Raw genomic sequence first — 25,200 nt, 5'->3', positions numbered from 1 at the left:
CATCCGCACCAGTGAAGAAAGAACACAATAATCAAGCTTGCTGTTCCTTCTCTTCCCAACCAGCAAATGTTTGTATTTGTTGCCTTATGTGTTATTCCCAAAATATTAAAGTTAATTCCCATTCATGTCTATGGAATACATACAAGAGACATTCGTCTGGGATTTTGCCTTTGTATAATGTAATCTCTTTCACCAGTGCAGTGCAGCAGGTAGAAATCTTTCAGCCATGGGTGTCTTAACTCACTATGCCCCATCTTTTCACAAGAACAGGAATGGTCCAAGTAGTCTCCTCCTCCTCTCTCAAGAGGGACTGTCATGTCATCAAAGCAGTTTCCCAACAGCAGCAATAAATTTTGACAAAACAGCATTTAATTTGGCATTCTCAACTGACAAACATAATTTAGGTAGAATTACACTGCAAGACCAATGCTATCTGATTCATGGATATGATGAATTCCTGTAATCTGAGCTTTGGCACTTTGAAGAGCACCACTTTAGTCATGTTCCTGTAAGTTTGCTAATTCTCATTTTATTGAAGTGAGTTTGCTCTGATTATTCTCTCAGCCCAGAGCAAAAGGGCAGCATTGACCATAAAGTTGATTCAGACTTACATGGTTTTCTTCAGAAACCAGAAACACCAAGAAATGTTAACTATGGTGTGTGTGTGTGTGTGTGTGTGTGTGTGTGTGTGTGTAGAGGCACTTCCCTGGGGTCACATTATATGCTGTTCAAATAAATCAACCCAGGCATGGGGGAACTTTTCCAGCCCAAGGGCCACATTACCTCATGGGAACCCTTCTGGGGGCCACATACCAGTGATGTGTGTGGCCAGAGGCAAACATGGGTAGAGCAAAAAATGCAAAACAATAAACAAAACCCCCAAACGTGTATATTATACTGGGAAATCCTTTTACTTTCATATATTTGAATAAAATATTTGAAAAAGAGATACTTTACATAAACTTTCCCAACAAATGCATGCCATTTTGTTCTACATTTTGAGATTGCCATTTTAATGCAGTTATTTACTCTATGCTTTTTTCGCTGATGTTTTTGGAGCTTCAGAGACAACCAGAAAGAGGAGGATTATTTTGAAACATGGGTTTATCAGAAACATCCCAGTATTTTCTGATTGCAAATACTCTATTGCAAAAAGATGCAGCTGCAAATATTGTCCATGGATTTGCTCACAAAGGTTAAATTTTTGCCTTAACTAGTTCAAAAAAACCCAACAGGCTCTATTCCTCAAATAGCTTATCTATAAATACACCTTTATTTATCCAGCTGTACCAATTAAATGTTTCTCCTTCAATTTTAAAAACTAGATTACTTGCTTTGTAGGAAAAATAATTTTGGCTTATTGTGTCCTGAATGCTTATGGCATGAGAAATCATTTCCTGTCATCAACACAGTCTGGTAAAGAAATTTGCTGATGTGCTACTTCCATCTCATCTACGATGCAGCATTTTCCTATGGTCAACGTCCCCTTCCTTCTTCAGGTCTTTTGTTCCTATGGATAAAATCCTCTGCAGAGCTCTCTTCAGAAAAATTAGCACTTAGGACCATGCTGATCCTACTCCTGTCACTTAAGATGCAAAAAGCTCCTTGCTGAAGGCTCAGATACAGATCGTTAACCCAATCCCACAATTAGAAACACTTCTCCTAGAGAAGCCGATTATAGCTCACTATGACTCGACACAGGGAATAAGTAGCAACTGATAGAACTGGAAGTAGGTAATGAATAGCACACACAATGCAAAGTTCCAGGCCATCACCACAGGGCTTGATGATCATTTGCGGGGGAAACTGCACAGATATTTTCTGAGCTATAACTACAAGCAGAAAACAAGGCAACTGTTAGTAAATGTTTGGCCAGTTTAGTATCAATCAATGCCCCCCAGACGGTTTAAATTATTGCAGAAATCACAGAAACAAAGTCTGCCTTAAATGAAGTCAGGCTACTGGTCCATTTCCCACTGATTTCACTGATTGGCAGAGATTCTTCAAGTGTTTCAGTTTCTTTTCCAGCATTACTTGGAGATGCAACAATATGGGATCAGTACTTTCTGTCTCAGGAGTACTTAATGAATTATTCCTATGGAGGACATCACAAATAGTCTATGTGAATTTTTCAAGAAAAATCTGAGTAGGGCAGAATTTTTACTGGGTCCTGCTCCTGGATTTTATTTTGAAGTATCTTTATAGGTTTTCAATTCCACACAGACATTCCACCACATTACTTTCTAAAGTTCTTCGCAATCTACTTTAAACTATCCTCACATCACATCTTGCAAGTGGTGAGGTCTATTGCGTGCAGGCTATTTACAGTACTTAAAAGCTGAACATGTGAGCCAAATCAAGGAAGACTTATCGCTAAACACTTTAAGGAAGGAAACTCCCAATTTACTTTTCCCTCTGCAAAAAAGAATCTGTTAAATGATTTAACTTATTTGCTTCTCCCCAGTTTTCTCTGCTTTCAACATGGCTGTGACTGAAAAATAGTCTTTACATTTTCTAAATATCTCACGCCGAAATTGAGGAGCTGCAAGAGTGTAAACAGAACCACGGCTTCTCTCACATCTTTCTTGATAAGCCATTAGTATAATACTCTTAATTTATAATAAACAAAATTTCTAGTTGATTTAATTGATCTCTACAACATTGAGCTTAGAGCCAATTCTATCTGGCCACTTAATGATGAACTATGCTGCTATAACTCAGGTAACAAATTGAGAGGGCAACAAATGAATCACACAGTAAACATGAAGTTAGCTTTCTTTTGCTTAGTTAAGTAGACTCAATATGTACTTCATTTCACACCCTCTCCTCCATTCTGCCCATTTCCAAAGCAGAGCAGGGATCTGATCTTACACCTCCATACCAGACTGGCAGGTGTCTAGAAAACAGACAACATTCCTGGTATGGCTGAAGTATCTGCTCAAGAGCACACTGAATGCAATGCTCATACAGAATAACTATAATTCCCGACTGCCATCATGAATGCACCACCCACATACAAGGAGCTCAGCTACTCAGGTTTCTACATCTGCATTAATGTGGCCTCTGGGGGCAGACCTTCTTCCCTACCCATCAAGAAGGTCCACAATATCCTACTGGGGTCATAGGTCCATAATTCCCAGAGACCATAAGATTAAAGCAACTTTAATTTACTGTTAGCTGTTGCCTGAGGCTTGGTTAACATTTCACTCTCTTTCAAGAGCAAACTTAGTTATTTTAAAAATTCAAACAGATAAATAAATAAAAGACCTGATCCTGCCAGTCAATAACTTTTAAAAGCTCCACTGATTATAATAAAGACGTTCAGATCTTGCTTAGCTCTTAAACTGAAATTGATGTGAATAAGTTCTTAATTTTGTCTTGATCATGTTCCAATAAAAGTACTGTATTTTTCGCCCTATAGGACCCACTTTTTCCCCTCCAAAAATGAAGGGGAAATGTGTGTGCGTCCCATGGGGCGAATGCAGGCTTTCTCCAGGCTTCAGGAAGCAATCCGCAAGCCTGGGGAGCCCGCAGGAGTTCCCGCAGGGCTCCCTAGGCTTGTGGATATCAGCCTGCTGCCCGAAGCCTGAGGAGACCGGCGCAACTTCCCACCGGGCTCCCTAGGCTTGCGGATAGCAGCCTGTTCTGGGGGCTGGCGAAGCTCGGGCTTCCCCCACCCCAGCCCCGCGCCTGGCGGGGGGGGGGGAATAATTTTTTTTCTTTATTTCCCCCCCAAAAAACTAGGTGTGCCCTATGGGCCGGTGCGCCCTATGGGGCGAAAAATACGGTAACTAGACGTACAACAACAGGTATCAACATTTTGCTGTTAATCACATTCAAAATGGTTATGTCTATTTTTTCTGTTCCAGTTTAGAAATTTCAGGCTTTAAATTAGGCAACTACAAAGTTACTATTCAACACAAATCTTTGTTTTAATATCACATATTGACAACTGCCCAATTATGTTGGTGGGTGCTAGGTTGGCAGGCGCTGGGACCAAGCAGCGGGAGCGCACCCCGCCGTGGGGATTCGAACCGCCGACCTTTCGATCGGCAAGCCCTAGGCGCTGAGGCTTTTACCCACAGCGCCACCCGCGTCCCGTTGAATGCTTATGTAGTCTCTAGTAAAGGGAAAGCTGCTTGTTGCATAGTGAAGTTGTTCATCCTTTTTGGCAGTGGATACAACACTGTGTCTCTTTTTCAGGTGACACAAAATTGGATTGACAGAAGGTACAACAGAATGAAATGCTATTGGAGGTCACAAAATTAACCTAAACTATATCAGTAGCATATCTAGATATAAAATTTTAAATGCCTTTTTAATGCAAAATCCAAACATTACAATAGTAATGGAGACATTTAAAAGGTAAAAGTAAAAGGATGTGCACATTGTCTTTAAGAATTCAACCAATAAAACAGGCATTATATAAACTATTATTTCACTACAGCTACAATGTGTTTCTTCTTCTCTGACACAAGCGGTACAGATCCAGGCTTGCTATGTTTCCGGCGATTCATTTCCCTAAAATAAGAAACATCAAAATTAGATTATTTCAGCCACAAGGGGTATAATTTTATTTAAAAAACAAAGTACTTAACTGACCATACTCTACATTGCTTCTAAAAAACAATATACTGAAAATGCCCTACTGTATTTGGAAAATCACTAACTGGCTGCTAGATCATAAACTTGGGCAGAAACTCATTTTGAGTTGCTTCTTTTAGGCAACAGATTCAATTAAAACAAAACTGAATAATGTATTTTATAGTGTTCTCTACTATTTCTAAGGATTGTCTATTTTGTTCCATGGAGAAACCACCTGTTCCTTTTCTCTTGATTGTGAGTGTTTACCACCACTTTGCCTTCCCTTTCCACCCCATTGCCTCATGCAATCTAATTGCTTAAATTAACAAATAAATGTTACAGAATCATTTGCAAGAACCAATACATCCTCTAGTCCAACTAAAATAATTAAAGCTTGCCAATAGACTCCTGTACAGATTTCTTTCATTTTGGTAAAATTTCAATAGAAAAGAGTAAACTGAACTGCTCTTCAAGTTAGCAAGTTTCCTCTAAATCTATTCAAAAGTGTTGCTGGGCTAACTGAAAGAATGGCCCAATATAACAGCTAATTTAACAAGGTAAAGTTAAGAAATAACATACTTTCGCCGACGAGCTTCTCTCATGATGCGTTGCTCTCTGGCCTGGCTGTAGATCATCTTTGGCAAGTGTCGATGGCGACTTATACGTTTGATTTGGGGGTGGTGCTGGAATTTCTCTTTCAATTTCTCATTGTAGTTCATAGCTGCTTTTTCCCGAGGAAGAAGCTACAGAAACAGACCCTGGTGTTAAAACTGAGCAGGTGGTAAAGATGACTTATTCCATAAAGCAAGACAGAACAGTTTTAGAAGTGTGCAATTCCACAAGAAGTATTGTTGGTTCCCGTGTGTCTGCTAACAGGTACAAAACTGTCACTGCCAGATCTCCAAGAACCTGGCAAATATCAGCTAAAATTGTGCAATCCACACTGTGCAAGCATGAGAGAAAAAGAATCTGGATTCTTTAAAAGATGTACTAGAAACTGTATATTCTTCTCCCATCCCCCACAAGTGGACTATTCAGGTTGAGGGGACAGAAAGAGTAGTAAGAAGGAATAAAACATCACATGTTAAATAACCCTCCAATTAACTGCAATCACCCTGCCCATTAGAAGAGGCAGCAAATATGAAGTAGTCCCTGGAGTGGATTAATTGTCTATTTCAGAGGGAAGCAGAGATACCATCAGGGCCTATGCCAGGCAAACTACCCCCTCCCTGCCATTTGCCAAAAAACATAATTTGCCTCGTGAGAAGGAAGGAGGGGGGCTGGAGGAAGGGGGCTGTTCATGCTTCATTTTTAACTGCAGATGAGTGAGTGGCAAAACTGTGTAACTGTAAAACTCCTGGTGTGCCTAGGCAAAAAGGCGGTATAGAAATTCAATAAATAAATAGTTCGTTCCAATAGCAGTGGAACAGAAATGGGCAAAAATGTAGTCAAAGCTTATTGGACGCTCAGAAAAACCAAGAACTAGTAGAACTTGTTTTCAAGTAAGTCTGCTTAAAAGTGCTACCTAAAACCATTGTGGGAACCCATCTTACTTACATTAATGCTACCACCCCCAAGTTACTCAGTCCAACGCATGACCTATTTTTTCGTTGGATTTTTCAGCAGGCATCTTAGGGCTCCAATAACCCTGTGAGGAGAGTTCCACTCACAGCACCCACTAATGGAAGGAGTGGGGAGAGGAGGTGATTTTTACAGATCCCCCCCTTCCGCCTGAAATTTTGCCCCAGAGGGTTGAAGAACCCTCTTCAGTGTGGGAGATGATGTGGATAGAAAGCTGCAGGGGAAATAACTAGAAGTCACATTCTGCCCAATTTTGTTAGCAGGTACCACAACTGGATCAAAGTCTATCTACGAAGGTCACCTTTGGATCCAATCACAAATGGATAAATACTTGCACCTGAAGTTGACGCAAGAACTTACATATTTATTATTTAAGTTTGCCATACTTTATAAAATGGCTGCCTATTTGTTATCACTTTACTGGCAATCTACGCAGAATTTCATCACTCCAGTGTTTTAGAGTAGGAATAATTTTTTGCTGGAAGCAAGGAAGCAGAAGCCCATTCTAGTCAGCTGCTTAGTTAGGTATAGCTTATTTTATTAATTGAGTAGGACGGTTTCAATTAGCCTCTCTTCCTGGACACCTTGATTTTTTTTCTTCTATATCTATAAAAGGGTCTAGTGAATTAATGGGAGGGGGGTTGTTCACCTATAGAGTCAAAACCTAAGCATCTTGATGCCAAACCCCTAATGATTTCACCAACATACACGAATAAAGAAAGTCACCTTTTGGGGCTCTAGAGGAAAACAGCTGGAGTTGTCTTAGCTCTCAAATATAAGATATTAAATTGAATCAATGTTAGCAGACATTTACAGGAATGAAATACAGTAATCCTTTACAAATTACATGCGTTATTTTTCCTTGGTCATTATCTCAAGACATCCCATAATAGTTTGTTTAGTCAGCAATACATTCCAGGCATTCCTGCAGTGCAAATTGTCAATGCAATCCAAATTAAAAGGCTTTCATTTTAATTAAAGGCAATTACTTTAAAAAATGGTTGCTGATAGAACTCTGCTCCTTCTGCAGACAAAACCAATATTGTGAGTTTATATGCACAGCACTCCTGAATTACTGCGTAGGTGAATGTGTGCAAAATCAGGAAGGGGAGGAGAGGGAAGGGAGCTTGCAATAGGAGGAAAAGTGACAGGGTAACATCCATGATGAGGGGCATTCATACAAAGGTCAGTACAATATAAAATATAGCATGAATTTTCCCAAAATGGCAGTAGAGCAGAAGCCAGGGGCATGTCTCAGGATTAGGCATGAACTGCACCTGATATTCACATTATGTTCATAGCCCCATCATGTTATAAACACCTAGAACAGAAATCTCAATATCTCTTTTTTTAAAAGCAAATGCACAATTGTATCATCACCTCCCTGACCTCAGTTCAACGCATATTGACAACTTGCTCTTGTTAGCGCAAACAGGCGAGACTAAATTCATCCAAAGCATCAGCTTTGAGGGCTGTCCTGGGCTTGTGAGACTATGATCCAAGATTAAAGATGATTCCTGTTATTATATAGCAAAGGCAGAAGCAAAGGCCTCACACTAGCACTTCAAATATTATATTTGTGCCTATATGCTACTACTTCAGACAGAAGCTCAAAAGGACTGGGCTATAAAAGCTCATTGAATTACTAAACCCCATACTAATTGTTATACAATCCAAGAGAGTTCTACAAAACATTACAATGAGTGAATACTTGTAATTACTAGTTCATTTACATTATCATGACCACAACTGTAGCTTTCTCTTTGTGAAGAAGATACCCAAGATTAGCGTGCAGCGTGTCTAAATTGTATCAGGTGCGCCGCATTAGATATTTAAAATACCCATCTCATGTAACTTATTCAATTGCGTACAACTTTTGCAATGTAAAAGCAGATTTGCTTTCACAAAGTCTGCATTACATAGATGCAGAAACGTAAAGTTTCTATTTTGGAAAGCAGCACAGTCCTTTTTAAAGAACACTCTCCTGCAGCTGTAACAACTAGATGTCACTTATCTCCACCACAGTTACCCAGAATATCATAGGCTTAATCGTCAGTGGAGTGTAGACAGGGTAAGCGCCTCTGGCTCCTGCAGAGATGCTGTTCTTGCTAGAGTGTTCCACTGATTTTACGTAATGAGTTCAACGCCAAATACATTAATGAAGCAAAGGAAACATGAATGTCAGAAATGATGAATACTTGAGCAGCCTCAGTGTCAAAGTACAACTACCAGTCAAATAAACACTCATCAACTATGAAAGCCACAACCTAAGCAGTGTATTTAGGTCTAATCCAAACGTCAAGTAAAATTGTGCACTGCATCTGACAGAGGAGAATTCTGCAATGATGGAGAAGCTCCTCTTATTCATATTGGTTTCTTTAAATAAAAAAAAGGTTTAGCCTGCATGACACTTCCTATGCATTAAATATTATTGCATTTTTTTCTTCAGAAGCTTAATCTTTGGCAGTATCACATGAGCATGGAGCTGAATGATCAACTCTACTCTCTTGAGGAGCATTTAGCCAAACAGCTACTTCTGCACTCCTCCCCCAGTCCCACTGCTGCACTACCCAGTGCTAAACCAGTCTGATTTAATGTGTCATAAAAAACTGAGGTTTATCATTTGTCTCGCTCCCAACAAATCTGGAGGAGACAATCTGGAGAAAACAAAGAGCCGGAGCCCCAGGTACTGCCGTGGAAATGGGGGAGGACTGCAGTGGCAGCAATAACCTCTCTGAGAACCCACAGCCTCATGCTAACACATGGTTTGCTCTTAGCAGTACATGTGAACTGAGCCACTGAACAGTTATATTAAATTGATAGAAATATATACCATAATATATGGTAAACATAATATATGAGCAAACTCAAGGCATGCTAGTTGCAATGAAAGATTATCATGCATACAACTAAGCCAAATTAAAGATCAGCATTTTAAATACATAAATATAATTTTGTCACCTTAATTCACTTTTTAAAATATAATTTGAATTTACTTACCACACCAAGTTTTTCAGAAGCATTAGCTTTCCACAAACGAATGTTCATTTCGTCAGAGCCACACAAGATATATTTGTTGTCAGATGTCCATTTAACAGTAATGACATGCTGCATTCGCTTTGTATGATAGACTTCTCTAAAACAAACAAACAAACAAACAAACAAAAACACCTATTAAATTGGAACATTTATACTGATGTTTTCTTTCATCATGCATTTTCCTTTCAACACTGGAAAGTGTTATTTTTTTATTCATAAAAGGGACCAATAAGTTTATTTTTAAGGTATACAACGTGTATTGCAGACAAATTAAACAATATGTAGCACCACCTAAATCCTCAGAAATTACTAACTGCATACAAAAGACTCAAAAATAATTACCATATTTTTCGCTCTATTGGACGCACCGGACCATAGGACGCACTGGACCATAGGAGGGGGAGAACAGGAAAAAAATATTTTTTTTCTTGTTCTCCCCCTCTAAAACAAGGTGCGTTCTGTGCATTCAACCGAAGCCTCCGGAGCCCATCGGGAGTTCCTGTTGGGCTCCGGAGGCTTTGGGTTCCCTTTTGACCTGCTCTTTGGGGCTGGCGAGGGGAAGTGCTGCTTTCCCCCACCGCCAGCCCCAAAGACCAGGTCGGGGAGCAGCGCGAAGGTGTCACACACCTTCCTGCTGCCCCTCGAGCTTGTGGGGCTGGCGTTGCAGCCTTCCCCCCACCTTCGTACAGCCTTCGTAGCCTCCGCAGGACAGCGGGGTGAAGGCACCCTGCTGCCCTGGGGAGGCTTTGCGCAGCTAACCCCAAGCTAGAACAGGGAGAGGGAGCGCTGCGCAGCGCTCCGTCTCCCTGTTCTGGCTTTGGGCTTAGCCGCACAGCCTGCATTTGCTCTACAGGACGCACACACATTTCCCCTTAATTTTTGGAGGGGAAAAAGTGTGTCCTATAGAGCAAAAAATACGGTATCTCTGGGGCCCTTACCCAACACCTCAAGGAAGATGTCTGTTACCAGAATACACAGATGAGATAAACAGTGGTCGTGTGAATCACTTCTGTGCTAATAATGACAACTTCTAGCCTGTTCTCATGACTCTGAGCACATGGAAGACCAAACTGATTTTTTTTTGGGGGGGGGGTGTAACTATCAGCTAAGCTTCCATTAACTAGGTGTGCAGTTGGCAATACCAGGCATTGAAGCTGTTATATAGATCAGCTTTTGACATTCAGTCAGAAACTCAGTCAACACCTGCTTGGTTGTAGTTCTGCTTAAGTGCAAAAAAACCCTGAAACATATGTCATTGAAAGTCACATGACCAGTTTGGCTTGTGGCAGCAAAGATAAAACTCAGCAGAGCCTATCTTGATGAAACCTAGATGATACTGTGAACATTTTTTCTCCAACAGGCATTCCAAGCTGGATGAATGTGTCCCTGCTAAGGTATCTGATTTGTATTTTTAAAATATATATCTGCTGGTGTTTTCTCTTTTGGTTTTAACTGGGGTTTTTTAATAGTTCTTTTCTTGTATCTTGCACATTGGCTTGAAACATGTGTAAGACAATTCAATAATCATCATCATCATCATCATCAAATAATAATAATAATTAACAACAACAAGCAGCAGCAACATTATTCCAAAGGGTCCCTCAATCCACAGGAATAGCTTTTTGGGGGAGAGAAAAAAGGAGCTGCAAAAGCAATGTTACGCAAAATGAGTTCCACTCTTCGATATAATGCCTTAAATTAGAGCAAGTACTCTGTTCTGATTTAAATTATACTCTAAAATATTTATAAAGGCGCAGAGTACCCACCTTGTAATTATTTAACAACTATGTACAATTTACAATTATTTTCATTTGGTTATATTATTTATTGTAACCTATATTTTTTCTTCATTCAAGTCTACTGTTTAAAAATAAATACATCAGACATAGAACAGCTATAGATGATAATTACTACTTACATGGAGACTTTGCTTATGTCCCCAGTAGTCTAATTTGTTTTCAATTAAGATCGGAATGCAACCAAAGCACATTACAATCATGAATACATATTCATAGCTTTATTTTATTATTCACTGCCACCACAGGGCTACTAAAAAAACAATCTTGCTCTGAGGTGAAGGGAGATGCAGTTTTGAAGTATGTCTTGGCCATTTTATTATACAGATTGATATCATATAGTGTTATATAATTTTAATTGGTGCTTATAGTTTCAACTATAAACAGTGGGCAACATCAAACAATATTCATCCTCTAGTTGATGGAAATCTGCTTGTGTAATTAGACTTGTGGTTTCTCTTCTCCCCTTCCAGTCCCTGCATGCCCCAAAAAACTGCCCAAGAGGAGTCTCCCAAAGCACCAGAGCAGATTTTGGGGGTGCACAGGGGGTTGTAGTGGATACCCTCTTCTGCTATACTGAATCTCACCCAATATTTTCAGTGAGGTTTGCCTGAAAAGAAGTATGTTCATATGTGCACGCTTATATATGAGTTTAGGAGTTCAGGAGGACCTCACAACCAAGCCAGAGCCCCATGAGTCTTGGGCTGTGCACATATAAAATAAGGTTATAGTATGATAACAACCAACAAATTCAATTTATTGAGATTAACTGTTTTTCATATATAATGTAGACAAAAGAGAGTAACTAAAGTGGAAGTCTCCCCTTTGCTCAACTTATTAGTTTTTTAAAGAATGGTCCAATCACTCCTTAACATATTAGATCATTAACTTCATGACATATTTAACAGCAGTCATGACATTCTGATAAAACAGAGTACTTTATTTTATACAGAGTATTTACCAATAAAGTACACCACTTTACTGGTGCCCTCCACTCTCCTTATTGATCTCTGGAAGAAAATAATTGTATGCAATTTCTGATGCTTCTTTCACCTAACCCTTTCTTTTTAAAAAAATATTTTATTTGTGCCTTTTGCTTGTCACAGGTTTTGAAAAATCACTCTTCTGAGGACAAGAGCAATACAATAGCATATGGGTGAATAACTTGATTCTTTCATTTAATCACACAAACATCTGGTTCATTTGCCAAGGGCTTTTAATGAACTTAATAAACAGAGTATCTCTTATTTCTTCCGTCTTCTCAAGTTTCACATTCAGGGCTTAATTAGGAACACAAAATATGCCATGGCTTATGAGCCCTTGGGACTGTGAAAGAAGCCTCCTGGATTAGACAAATAAGTTCAGCAATGTGCATTTGATAAGTAAAATATTACTTCTATGCAAAACTCATGTTTTTTAAAACGATCTCATTAAAGAGGTTATGTGGATCCTGGAAGTCAACTAATACACATATACATTATTTTCTGAGTTTGAATGACTTTACTGTGTCTCAACACAGTCTGTCAATACTTTATTTTAACTGTTTCCTTTAATTATGTATTTTTATAATATCTTGAACTCCTGAGAGGCAAAGCTCTATTCTGAAGGAAAACAGAGCTACTTTATATAAGTAGGGGTAGGGAAATGGATCCTGTCAGTGGGTCAGATGTTGACCTCTCCCAGCCCCAGCCCCACAGGAGAATTTGACAGAGGGCATAAGAAATAAAGTCACTCCACGCAGAGAAAAGTGACTTGTTTCTTGAGCAGCTCACTATTATACATGACACAAGACTCTTGAAAGAGTGGATTTACAAAAGCAAAAATCCCACTGAGTGAGCCCGTCATTAGGCTAGTCTAAGGTATAATAATAATAATAATAATAATAATAATAATAATAATAATTTATTATTTATACCCCGCCCATCTGGCTGAGTTTCCCCAGCCACTCCCCAGCGGCTCCCAATCAGTGTTAAAAACAGTACAGCATTACATATTAAAAACTTCCCTGAACAGGGCTGCCTTAAGATGTCTTCTGAATGTCAGGTAGTTCTTTATCTCTTTGACATCTGATGGGAGGGCGTTCCACAGGGCGGGCGCCACTACTGAGAAGGCCTTCTGTCTGGTTCCCTGTAGCCTCACTTCTCGCAATGAGGGAACCACCAGAAGGCCCTCGGCGCTGGATCTCAGTGTCCGGGCTGAACGATGGGGGTGGAGATGCTCCTTCAGGTATACAGGACCGAGGCCGTTTAGGGCTTTAAAGGTCAGCACCAACCCAATCAATTTAGAACCCAATCAATTTTAGTTTGGAAATTCAATATACATTCTAACAAATAGGAAGTACTGAAATACTGGACAATTCAACTGGAAATTCAACAGCTGTGAATTATTACTTTTTCAGTGCAAGCAACAAACAACTACTGGTAGGAAGATATATCCTTCCTCAAGATAATACACACATTAAGTAAGTTTATGAGAGCATTAAGAATGGTGGGAAAGGAGGAGGGGGTCCCAAGAGAAGCCTATTTGTAAAATCACTGACCTGCTGTGACCTTTGTCTACTGGAAAAATGCGAATAGATTTATCAAAGCTGGCAGACACAAATTCTTTCCCAGTAGGAGAGTAATCCACATCAAGGACTGCAGACACATGATCCATATGAACCACTACAGGCTTGTCAAGAAATCGCATATCAAAAGTATATAAGCTGCAAAAGAAAGGATGTTAAGACTTTACACTTTATTCCATTATGTTCAATTGCTCAGGTAAAGCTTCATTTCCAGGGGCTGAATCAAATGTATTTTCAAAATCTTTGGACTCACATGTCTGACTTTGATACAGCATTTTGCTTGTATCATGAAGTGTCATAATAAAAAAAGGAATTTAAAAGCACTGGAGTAGTTTTTCTATTTTTGTATTTTTACTTGTACACTCCTCTGAACAAATAAATTACAAAGCAAGCATGGCAGGTGCCCATTGGACCCCAGGAGTACATTTTGCCCTTAGAGGCCAATTCTGCTCTGAGTGAGCTTCAACTTGATACACGTGCAATGATCTATTGAACCCCCCTCCTTATCTATGAGCCCAGTATTTCATCCAGGCATTGTTTGTTTCTGCTTTGCTTTTTGTTCCATTGTCCTCCCCCGAGGGTTCCTGAAGGAATTGCCAAATTGATTGTCATATATTGGACATCTTGAAGGTCCACACAGATGGAAAAACCAACAAGTAAAAACTATTTAAATAAGTAGCTCTTTCGATTCCAGATAAAAGTTAAAATCCAACAGCCTCCTTGTAACTTCTATAAAAATCATATCCTTACACAAAGCAGAAGTCAAAACTTAAAATTACAAATGTTCTGAATAACTACAGAAGTCTAAATAGAGAGCAAGTAAGGCAACAATAATTCTTACTTGAAGTCCTCATTTGCAGCAGTGAAAATGAAAGCTTCCATGGGATTCCAGCAAAGCGTATTTGTTCTCATATCCAAGATAACCTGAGGAAATTTAAATATTTTTCAAACATTTTTCAAACATTTATTAGACAATCACTAGAAGTTATACAGATGTATTAACAACTGGTACAAGTTCCACAAGTTCTCAACATGCCTGTGCAAGATGTAGAATATGCTGGTGTCAGCATCAAGAATTTCCCAAAAACAAAGCGTATGTAAAGAAACCGACAAGTAAAAAAACAAAACAAAAAATTACTCAGGATGCAGCCCAAGAACTGCAGATTCAAAATAAGGTACTCATTACAAGATATCAAGTGTATTTGTTCAACGGATTCTTGTTCACGAAAGCCACGACTACTAAAAAAAATACAGGTCCCATGATCTCAAACTCACCTAGGCTTCTACAGCTATCAGGAGAACTATAATGCACAATAATTTTTTCTCATATGATGACAATTCCTTTACTGAGGTAATAGTTCACCAATGAAATGTACCTGTAGTTCACCAATGAAAACTACAGGCTTGGACACTCCTCTTTTACTTGGGGCAGACTTGTATAGAGGGTAGATATTGTGAAATTATGTTAATTGGTTTAAATGCAGACCCTGGAACATACTGGTAGTAATTTGCTTTGCTGATCAGAAACTCTGTAACAAGGCTTGAAAAAAAGCCAGATGGCAATGAAAAGAGACTGCCCTGATCCTCTGCTGAAGGGATAAAACTGACAACTTACTCTAGCCAGACCCCTACTTGGCAGAAGACTGATTAGTTGAAAAGTCTTTAGCAGTCCATATGCTGTACGGTCCCACTCTAAAAGGCAATAGTAGCGACAGCTGGGAGATATTGTAAGCCAAAGAAGGAAGTTTGTTATCCTCAGTCAGTGAATACCTTTCACCTTTACTGAACCTTGAAGAGGCTTCGAATATCTCCTTTTTGGTGGGGAAACTATTTGCATACCATGATCTTGTACCATTTATTTACCAAATAACTGAACAAACCACACCATGAACTGAGCCACACCAACAAAATTTCAATTGTGTTGTATGATCTATTCTAATCCACAGACAATGTTGTGTATTGAAATGTTCCATTTCCACAGCAGTGACATTTCGGAAAAAGGGAGCCTAAGTGTTTTACAGAGGTTAAAAAAAGTGAGAATCCAGCTTGCTGACTCACAACCTAAGAGAAACAGAAATTAGTACAGTGGTACCTCGGGTTACATACGCTTCAGGTTACAGACTCCGCTAACCCAGAAATAGTACCTCGGGTTAAGAACTTTGCTTCAGGATGAGAACAGAAATCGTGCAGCGGTGGCGCGGCGGCAGCAGGAGGCCCCATTAGCTAAAGTGGTGCTTCAGGTTAAGAACAGTTTCAGGTTAAGAACGGATTAAGTACTTAACCCGAGGTACCACTGTATAAGGAAGTGTGACACATAAGGGTATGGAGAGGTCCCATGGTACTGTCCTTTTCCAAATCCGCACTATTTTAATGTGTGTACACACCCACCCACCCCACTTGATTATAAAAACCTCAAAGTGGTGTATAAATAGGTAAAACAATAAAATCAAAAAACATATACAGCAATACTGAAAAACTTTTTTAAAAAAATACAGAAGTTATGATACTAAAACAGATTATAATGACCTCAACTTTCGAAGCTTCTGGGTAGGACTGTCTAAACAAGAATGTATTTAGCAGGCATCGAAAAGCGTGCAGTGAAGGTGCCTGCTTGATCTCAACAGTTCCAAGGGTAGGTATTCAAAGCATTCTTCATACCTTCACTATCTCTCTACAGTAGTCTAAAGCAGGGGTGGGGAACTGGATACAGCCCAACAGCTGTTCCCCTACCCCACTGCCCCCCCCCCCGCACAGGCTACTTTTGATAGGTGGGTGCTTACCCATCCATCACCTGACATCATCATGGCATCAGTTGAAAGTAGACCAGCTTGAACTCAGGCCAGCTTACTATGAAAGATCCCTTTAGTTGATCCTCTGCTTTCAACAGGGATAAGATGCAGTCGGAGCTTCCCATAGGCAGCTCTGGAGCGCAGCCAAACACCGTAGGGGTTGCCGTCAGTACAGATCAGTTGATCAGCAATGACTGCAAGCCCCGCTTTCTGCAGGGATTGGTTGTGCGTGGGAGCTCCCCAGTGGAACCAATCCCAGTGTCAAATATTAAATGCACCACATTATTATTATTATTATTTGCACAATTATTAATCGCCTTTTAAACCACCACCTCAAGGCAATTTACATAAAATTTAAAACACTTAAAAACACAAAAACAACAAATACTTTTAAAACAAGACTAAATCCCTAGCAAGTGGAGACTTGTGGTAAAGACCCATTTATCCAGCTAGAAAAGTCCTGTTTATCCAAAAGAAATCCCTGCTTGCCAAGAAAAATTAGGGAGCACATTTCAAGGCTGCCAACTGTTCCTTTGTAGTCAAATATTTATCTGCCTTATTTGCACCTTATTTGGGTGTGATGTGGGGGGAAACAGCCTTGTGGGCAAAGGCTTCTCAATGCTGGCCTAAAGTGAGCTCAGAAAAGCTACATTTTCTATCTGCTACATGACAAAGAATTCTATGTTAAAAGAATCTTGCACCCAACCGAGAACTATGAAAATTATGGAGCTCCTTAGCAGTGGAACTTAATAGATAACTTCCCTTCCAAAATGAAAAGGTTTGTGCAGGGAATGCATACACAGACACTTCAGTCACAGGATCTTAAAGATTATGCATTACCTTCTTCAATGCCGTTGATTGTCTCATGTCATATAGCACAATATTCCTGTCTGAAGCACAGCTTCCCAAAAGGTACATCTGAAAAATCAGTTGCATATCAAGGAATGTAAATATCGTCAAGCAAAAAACAAAATTCTTAAATTGGTAAGTGCTAACTGGAAAAGGTATAATATATACAGGTCTTGTTTAAACCAGCAGCTCTATCTTTTAAACAGTGTAATTTTCAGCGGCAGTACATAAGCTATCTTATTTAATCTACTGTTGCTAAAAAAGAAAAAGATAATGTGGAGGGGATAAAGCTCAAGACATTTCCCAGATCTCATGCTTTTAAACTGATTTTAAAACCTAGGAGAATCTAAAAGTAGTCTGAGTGGGTGGAAGGAATGACAGGGGAACTCTTAAAACTGCTCAGTGTGTGCAATGAGTGTAATCCTTGGATATGTATAGTTAACAGATGCCCTTTTTAGGGTTCATGACCCCATCTTACTTTACAATTGGGAAATCTAATACTTTTAGTTTTAAACATCTCTACTTTTCCACCCAAGATTGTGTTCTGCTCCTTTTGCCTTTTCTGTGAACATCTACCCCCACCTCCTCACTGTCCATCAAGCCATTTCTCCCCTTCCAAAATCCCTCCTCAAAATCTACTTGCAAAAAGCACAGACAAGAAGGTCTGCTGTCGCCTGTGATTTCACCCTCCTCACTCATTATCTTCCTTCACCTTTATCTACCCAAGTTATCCTCCAACTCCTCTGAAAGGATATACAACTGCATTTTATACAGCGACGCTGACTATGTTGCTGGTACTAAAACATTTAGTGACAGTCCTTACAGTGGAATATATATAAATAAGTTGTTACCTCAATTGGATTGAATTTGACACTGCTTATGCTATCAACTCCCCACGTCAAAGAGCATAAAGGACTGGTTCTCTGTTCATCCCAGATATCAACTTGATGACCACAAGTAGCAAAAACAGGATCCTTCCAATGGTGATCAATTCCAGTGTACACAGTCTTTAAAATGCAAATATAAAAAACAGTACCAACAATGAATTGCTGGTTTTATACTCGGAGGGTTTTGTGCTTAGTGTCAATGCCAGGAACCGCAAGAGACATCCAAAACAGTCAGAGTAAGGGAGTCCTGCTTCAGCAACCATTGCTGAGCAGGATTTATTTCTTCTGAAACCTCCTGTGACCCAGAAATTCAGCAGCGGAATAGCAGCTGGAACATCTGACGTCAGGGTGGAGGCTTGTAAACACCCTTGCCTCATCACCCTCTTGCATCTAGTGCCAGCAGGTACAAGAGACAGCAGCAATCTCGGTAAGGAAACCCAATCTCATGAGAGACCCTTAAGGTCTCAATTGTCTGTTTTATTTATTCAGATATTTTGCTAGTCATTTCCAGTAACTTTGGTTAGGAAGAACAGTACAGCATAGCTATTTTTTTAAAAAAATACAGTTAACCATGGGTACAGCTCTACAAGTCTTCAAAAGTTGCAACCATTTTCCCCCCATTTGTGTGCACAAGCTTTTTTAATCACATTTTCAAATAAAATCCCACCAGAGGCAACAGGATAGCAAGTCACTATACCTGAGGGGACATATTTTTTAAAAGCTAAATGGTAGCTTAATCCACTATCCAGAAATTTTTAATACGGAAATATCACACCTATTTGCTGAACTTTAAGGAAATGGGATTAATTATCACTACCATGAATATATGCAGCTGAATTCTACAACTTACTGCACCAGGACACAAATACACAAGAGGTATGGCAGGGAATTACAACCTGATTCTTCCTGCAGCCTTTTCAGTGGTCTTTCCGTGCCTAAATCTCACCCTTAGTATTCTTCCAGATACTGGGTTGAAAACTCATCTTCCTGCTGAATTTTTAGTGGCTGACAAATGTGACAACTCACATTTATGGTATTTTATGCCAATTATGTAATTTATGATAATTATTTTAATGATTTTGGTTAAGGTGTATTATGCTTCTTTTCTCTTTTTTTTTAAAAACAACCCATGACCATTTCTGTTGAAGGCCAGAATAAAACTCTAATAAATTAACTAACTCATACAGAGGCTTTGTACCAGAATTGCAAGGGCACTCAGCTTATGGGAATATTGTCCGATAACGGCATTCAGTGACACCTACATCATCTTTGACACTACAGATCCAAGGTCAATAGTTTTCTGCTCGTATTCAAGTAAAACAATACCTTCATCTGAATCTTTAAACACAGAAGGAAAGGGAGAGCAAAACAAGGCAATGAATAAAGTAATACCTTTCCAAGAATCGTATTTAGTGGTTCTTCTGCTTCCCCATAAGCTGGCGCCTCCATTTTCCAGTGCTTCACTGTTTTATCATCACCAACCTAATGATTTTGGAGAAAACATTGTATTCATAGTAAGAGAGTTACAATTCAGTCCTTCTGACGTTTATGTGAAAGTAACAAGTGTGCATAGTCAATCTTAAATTTACTTCCTAGAGGAAGAACTGTGAGGGGAGAGACTTCATCAGGCAAGGCCTTCTTCCAACTGCCTTGCCCTACCCTCCAGTCTCTGCTTCTCAGTTTGTATTGTATTACTTTATGCACTGTGATTTGCCATTGTTTTATTGATTATAGTTCAGGAAATTATTAATTATAATTGTTAAGAGTGGATTTCTGTTTAATTTTCATATGTGATATTTAATATTATCCTATACTATTCTAATGGATTGTTGAATATTACTTTATTTGATATAGGTTGCTTATTTTCAAGTTATGTTTTATTATCACATTTTTGTCTTGGATTAGATTGTTATAAGGTGTACATTCTTTGTTTCTTCAACCTGCAAACCACCTTGGGTATTGTAAAATAGAAAGAAGGTATACAAATTAAAAGTGATGATGATGATTATAACTGTGGTGCCAGATTGCATTTCTTCCAGATTGAATGACAAAATTCTCACATATCGATATAGCTATAGATACATACACACACACACACACACACCAGCCATTTACAACTTCCCCTTCCCTGGTTCCTTTAATTTTCCCACCCCACCTATTCTTGTATATCCATTTAGCTCCCTTATTTCTTTATTATTCCTTTGTTATGTGTTATATTGTTGAATTTACCTCAATCCTACTAATGTTTGCACATGTTTACAGTTGTATCCAAATACGCCACAAAATTTTTCCATTCCTCTTTATATACTTGATATTCTTGTTCTCTTATTTTACTTGCCTAGCTGTCAATGTTTCCCTTTTTTTAAGGGAAATTCGCTTATTCTGAATAGGATTCCTCGCAAGAAAAGGGAAAAGTTGACAGCTATGTTTACTTGTTAGACCTGCTAACTCTGCATATTTCATCATTTTTAACTGCCAGTTCTCCTTATTTGGGACCTCACTCACTGATTGTGAGTGACAAAACTATTGTCCTTCCAGCTGCATGCCTAAACATTTTTAAAGTTCTATGGAAAAGGGCTATGAAAGCTACTGTATTTCTGTGAATAACATAGTGAACACTGCAAATTGTGAAAAGTAAATGATGAATGAAGAGTTATTAGCTCTAACAGTGTTGCAAATATTCCCGCACATCTATCCCAAGACTCAAATCCAATGCAAGTACTCCATGGGACTTACTTTTGTCTAAATACAAGTTGGATTAGGCTGCACAACAGGTATTAAAAAATACCCATAAAAATATTTTAAGTCTCACAATAGTCATCAACAGATACGTGTTTGTACTAAAGAGGGATTGTATTTAATTATGCTGAAGTACACTGCAAGGACTCCATTACTTTATTCAACTGTTTGCTAGAGGCAAAAGAATTACTTGTACCGAGTGACTGGACTTACAATAGTGACAGAGGATATTTAAATAAGAGGATATGTAAATCTATAGTTTTTTCGAACAGAGAACACATTTGTTTGAACATTGTGCCTGCTCCTCAAACTCAAAGAAAGCAGCAGATTTCTGAAATAGCAGGAGTGGTTTGGAGGATTGGCTTACCCCTGGGCTTGCTTTATGCTCCAAGAAAGTAGCATTAGTATGGAAGAGTAAAACCTAAAGAGGTGGGAAACCTTCTTCTGTCTGCATGATCACATTCCCTCATGCTCAACTTTTTGGGTAAAGTCAGAGGCAAAAATGTGCATAATAACTCACCTTTGTATAAGAGGTTGCATTCCACTCACACAAAAGTCAAGAGGTTTCTACGAAAATACTTCTACCTCCAGACAAGCAAAAGCATTATTGCAGTTCAAGGAGATTTCAGCCAGGCAAAAGCACTTTAGGAGAGTGGGGAGAGACCCAAGGGCCAGTGAAAGAGGGCTGGAAGGCTGCATTTGACCCACTCCCCCAAGCCTGAGATTCCCTGCCCCTGAACTAGATAAAAAATAAGCTGCTGCAGTAGTAAGCGAGAGTTATAAAATAAAAGTACTTGATTCTATTATTTAGAAAACAGAATGGGGGAAAAATAACAAAGAAAAAGAAGTATACCAAGCACTTTAATATTCCTCCATAATTCCCACTATTCTACTTACAGTGAAGAAAGAAGTACCACAGAAACGGGTACACATTCCTCTCACAAAGCCCTCATGTGCCTGCAATGCACGGGTGCATTCACGCTTCATCAAGTTCCAAATTCTAACCTATTGGAAACAAACAGCAGCATGTTGTTATTGAACAATTCAGCGTTAAAACTGTTTTTTGGAACAATATTACAAAACGGTGTGATGCCCTTTTGAAATCTAGAGATCAGGACAGTGTGATCACAACTTATGTGAAGGTTGTATTTCTGGGAGTTGCATGTAAAGGTAAAATCATACAAAGTCAGAATGAGCCCCAGAACTGCCCAGCCACCCGACATCTCAGATGGCCCCACAAAGTCTCCAGACCCCAGTAAACCCTTTACGGAAATAGCTTTTAAGCCCCCCACCTTGCTTGCTGGGCTCTGGGACAGTCACATGAGAACTCTGGAGGCTCCCATGAGATCTTGGATGATTCCATATGATCTCACGAGAGCATCCAGAGCCCAGTAAGCAAGGGTTTCCAGCCCCCTTTCTTCTTATTTGTTGGCAACTTGCATTAAGCTCAGACTGAATAAGTAAAATCGGTGATCCTGCTATAACATTATTTCAATATTTCAGTCAGCAAAATATAGGAAGTTGCTCAATTGTGGATAGAAACTAGAAATTACTGACATGTATAAATTAAGAAAATACAAGAGAACCAGGGAAGGGAGTGGAGGGAAGTCGTGGGATCTAAGTAATCCTGAATTATGAATTTATTATGGTGTGAAAATGTTTTAATTTCATTTTCTTATTTTTTATTATCTTCTTTTTTGTTTATTTTCCTCTTTTTATACTTGTGTGATGATAATGTTTAATTGTGAAAATTAAAAAATTTATTTTAAAAAATTGTGGCTAGAAACCAGACAAATAAAACAGAGCATTTTGCCCATAGAAGCTTCGAATGACTTGCGTTAAACCGGTAACTTTTAATTGGTGGTTCAGTTTTTAAGACTTAATGTTATAATTTAGCTTTTGGACAGGTCCCAATGGAGGTCAGTGGGATTTACTTCCTAGTACCTGTATATAGAATTGCAGGACTAGGCACCTTCCATGGCTATATCCACAGGCAACACCAACTGAAACCAACCCAGTTACTGTTATCCAATCCCTCATGCTATGATTGGATCATTACTTCCTGAAGTCACAGGTTTCCATCCTACTCTTCTCCCCAAATACCTTATCTCAAGAGGAAAGGAGAACATACACTAGGAAACAAGAGCAATAGTTGAAGTACTGTATCCTTAATCCAATATAGCTTGTTTCCACTAAATAGGCCTTTTTCCAGGGCATAGCAGCTAAGCACTAAAACTGAGAGTGCAGTCTTACTCATAGTTATAGGCACACACATAACTAAAATGCAAGGTTCTATTTCTTGCAGAATTAAATAACCACAGTAAAAACATGATCTGACACTTTATGGTTGTTGTTTTTATCCAATTATACATACCTCTCCATCACATGCTCCAGACAAAACTGTAGACAAGCTGTTTGGATGCTTAGCCATGCAGTTAACACCATCCCTGTGGCCATCTAATGATGCAACAAAAGGCTTTGCAAAAACACGGTCTAATTTTGTTGCATTTAGTGCCCGAGTATATTCCCGTGGAACCTCAAAGGGATGTAATGCAGGATCATAATTCCGTGGAACTATAAACCAAATAATCATACAAACATACAAAACAACAGAGAAGATTACTGTCATAAAGCTTCCTTTTGCCTCTTATGTAGCTAGTTAATAAGGCACCCTTACTAGTTAATAAGATCAGCCTTACTAGCTTTGAGTAAATTAAGAATCCTGTTTAAATGAACATACATTGTTCATAAACAGCCCTCAAATATATATATTTTTTTAATATATGTTTCTATCAGTCACTACATACACAATCTATTTAATGTAGTAAATTGAGATTTCAATAAACTGGTGATCAGGCAAACAACAACACTGCTCAGAGAATGTAGAACATGTTCATGAATTATATCCAGTGTTTCAGCAAATTTCTTATTTCTTTTTGTTAGTTACATTTCTAAATCACCATTCCTCCCAAGAGTACCTAGAGTAATATACAATAACATATAAAACATAAGACACGTATCATATATAAAATATAATAACCAACATACAAAAAATCCAGAAACCTGAGAACCATTATAACACACCAAAAAATCATCTGCAGCTCTTAAGTATTAAAACAAAGTAACTTCAATTCAGGAAAACCAGACAAAAATGTATTTAACGGACAACTATTTATGTAAAGCAAGGAGGGGCACAAACAGATCTTCAAGCTGAAGGCTTTCCAAAGTCAGCACGCCACTAGAGAAGGCCCTTCGGAGGTCCATGAAAAGGGTGTCCGTCCGTCCCCCCCGGCACCCCAACAATGATCTTATGGATCAAATTGTCTGGTACTGAAAAAGGCAGTCCTGTAGAGTAGGCCTCAAAGGCCAGTACCAGGATGTTGTTGAGCCTGGTAGCACATAAGCAGTCAAGTGCACTGCTTTTAGGATTGGTGTTTCATGTATACATCTCGCTGTCCTGGTTAACTTATCAGGCTGCCGCATCACTAGTTGCAGTTTCAAGTCTTGGAGGGTAGCCCCACACAGAATGCATTGCAATAATCCAAGTGCTCTGCGCAATGAGATTAGAATTTACCATAATGTCACACAAGTCCCAGATTGTGCCAGCAACCTGGGCAAATGGCACAGTCCTTATCACTGCAAACGAGATGCAACCCAAGTCACAGGAAGGGGAGGGAGAGGAAAGACCCCTGTGCTCAGTGCTCCTTAGATTTTCTTCACCAAATTTTACTTCACACGTATAAAAGAATTCCCTCCCCAATTTCGGTCGTGGTTTTTGGATAATGGGCACAGTGCAAAGCTATGTACTAACCATACTTTAAAAGTACAGAACCCCCCTTCCCCCACCCCAAGAAAAAGGAAGAAAGAATAGGAACCGCAGTTTGTCGCTACAAGTCCCAACACCCTGGACAAGCTTCAGTTCCCATGACTCTCTGGAAGATGCCATGTGCAGAACAACTCTGAGATCTCTCCCAGCCTGAAGAGGCGCACGATGCAAAAGAGAGAAAAGGAAAACTCAGCCTGACTCGGGAGTCGCCTTCAGGGGATGGAAGCCGCTCCGGCATCGCAAAGGGAACCAAACTTCGCTTCCTAAGAATCGACGCTCCACACAAAGCCGGCCGCCCTTTCGAAGAACTCCCCTTCTCACCTCGCTGAAGGTCCTGCTTGGTTTCCCGCACGTAATCATCCGGATTCCGGCTCAGCACCTTCACCTTCATCGTCTGCGACTGAGGGCGTCGGGATGGCGATGGCAGAAGGAACGGTGCTCCCCGCTACCCTCCGCCAGCCCACATGGACCAGGCAGAAACGAAGCAAAGCCAGGAAGCACTTCCGGGTCGAGAGAGCCACTGTGGGCACGAGCGTCTATTAAC

General features: G+C 39.4%; 1 protein-coding gene and 1 long non-coding RNA gene across 2 annotated transcripts in view; one reads left to right on the top strand and one right to left on the bottom strand.

The window, feature by feature from the left end:
• The window catches only part of LOC307220592, a 20,704-nt gene extending 8,457 nt beyond the window's left edge, over positions 1-12,247 (top strand). Inside the window, exons 2-3 of the long non-coding RNA XR_013840962.1 lie at positions 10,565-10,598; positions 12,107-12,247. This is a non-coding gene — a long non-coding RNA (uncharacterized lncRNA). The remainder of the gene's footprint in view (positions 1-10,564; positions 10,599-12,106) is intronic.
• DCAF13 (DDB1 and CUL4 associated factor 13) lies at positions 4,300-25,120 on the bottom strand. The gene is made up of 11 exons (XM_079984405.1): positions 24,978-25,120; positions 23,205-23,404; positions 21,728-21,835; positions 19,484-19,573; positions 18,056-18,211; positions 17,196-17,273; positions 14,408-14,490; positions 13,540-13,704; positions 9,166-9,301; positions 5,164-5,327; positions 4,300-4,521 (listed from the first exon to the last, which is right to left on the bottom strand). The coding sequence occupies exons 1-11, from the start codon at positions 25,045-25,047 to the stop codon at positions 4,434-4,436; spliced, it is 1,338 nt and encodes a 445-aa protein (XP_079840531.1). The 5' UTR covers positions 25,048-25,120; the 3' UTR covers positions 4,300-4,433.
• Positions 25,121-25,200: the final 80 nt, after the last annotated feature.

The sequence above is a fragment of the Podarcis cretensis genome, assembly GCF_951804945.1.
Source record: "Podarcis cretensis genome assembly, chromosome: 7".
NCBI classification, from domain to species: Eukaryota; Metazoa; Chordata; class Lepidosauria; order Squamata; family Lacertidae; genus Podarcis; species Podarcis cretensis.
The sequence above is the reverse complement of the archived record's forward strand: the minus strand, read 5'-3'. Positions and strand labels throughout refer to the sequence as shown.

Coding starts and splice junctions, on each gene's coding strand:
- DCAF13 (XM_079984405.1), bottom strand. CDS start 25,047: ATGAAGGTGAAGGTGCTGAGCCGGAATCCGGATGATTACGTGCGGGAA. Junction 21,836..23,204: donor CTGGAGCATGTGATGGAGAG/GTATGTATAATT, acceptor TGTTTCCAATAG/GTTAGAATTTGGAACTTGAT. Junction 18,212..19,483: donor TAAATACGATTCTTGGAAAG/GTATTACTTTAT, acceptor TGCATTTTAAAG/ACTGTGTACACTGGAATTGA.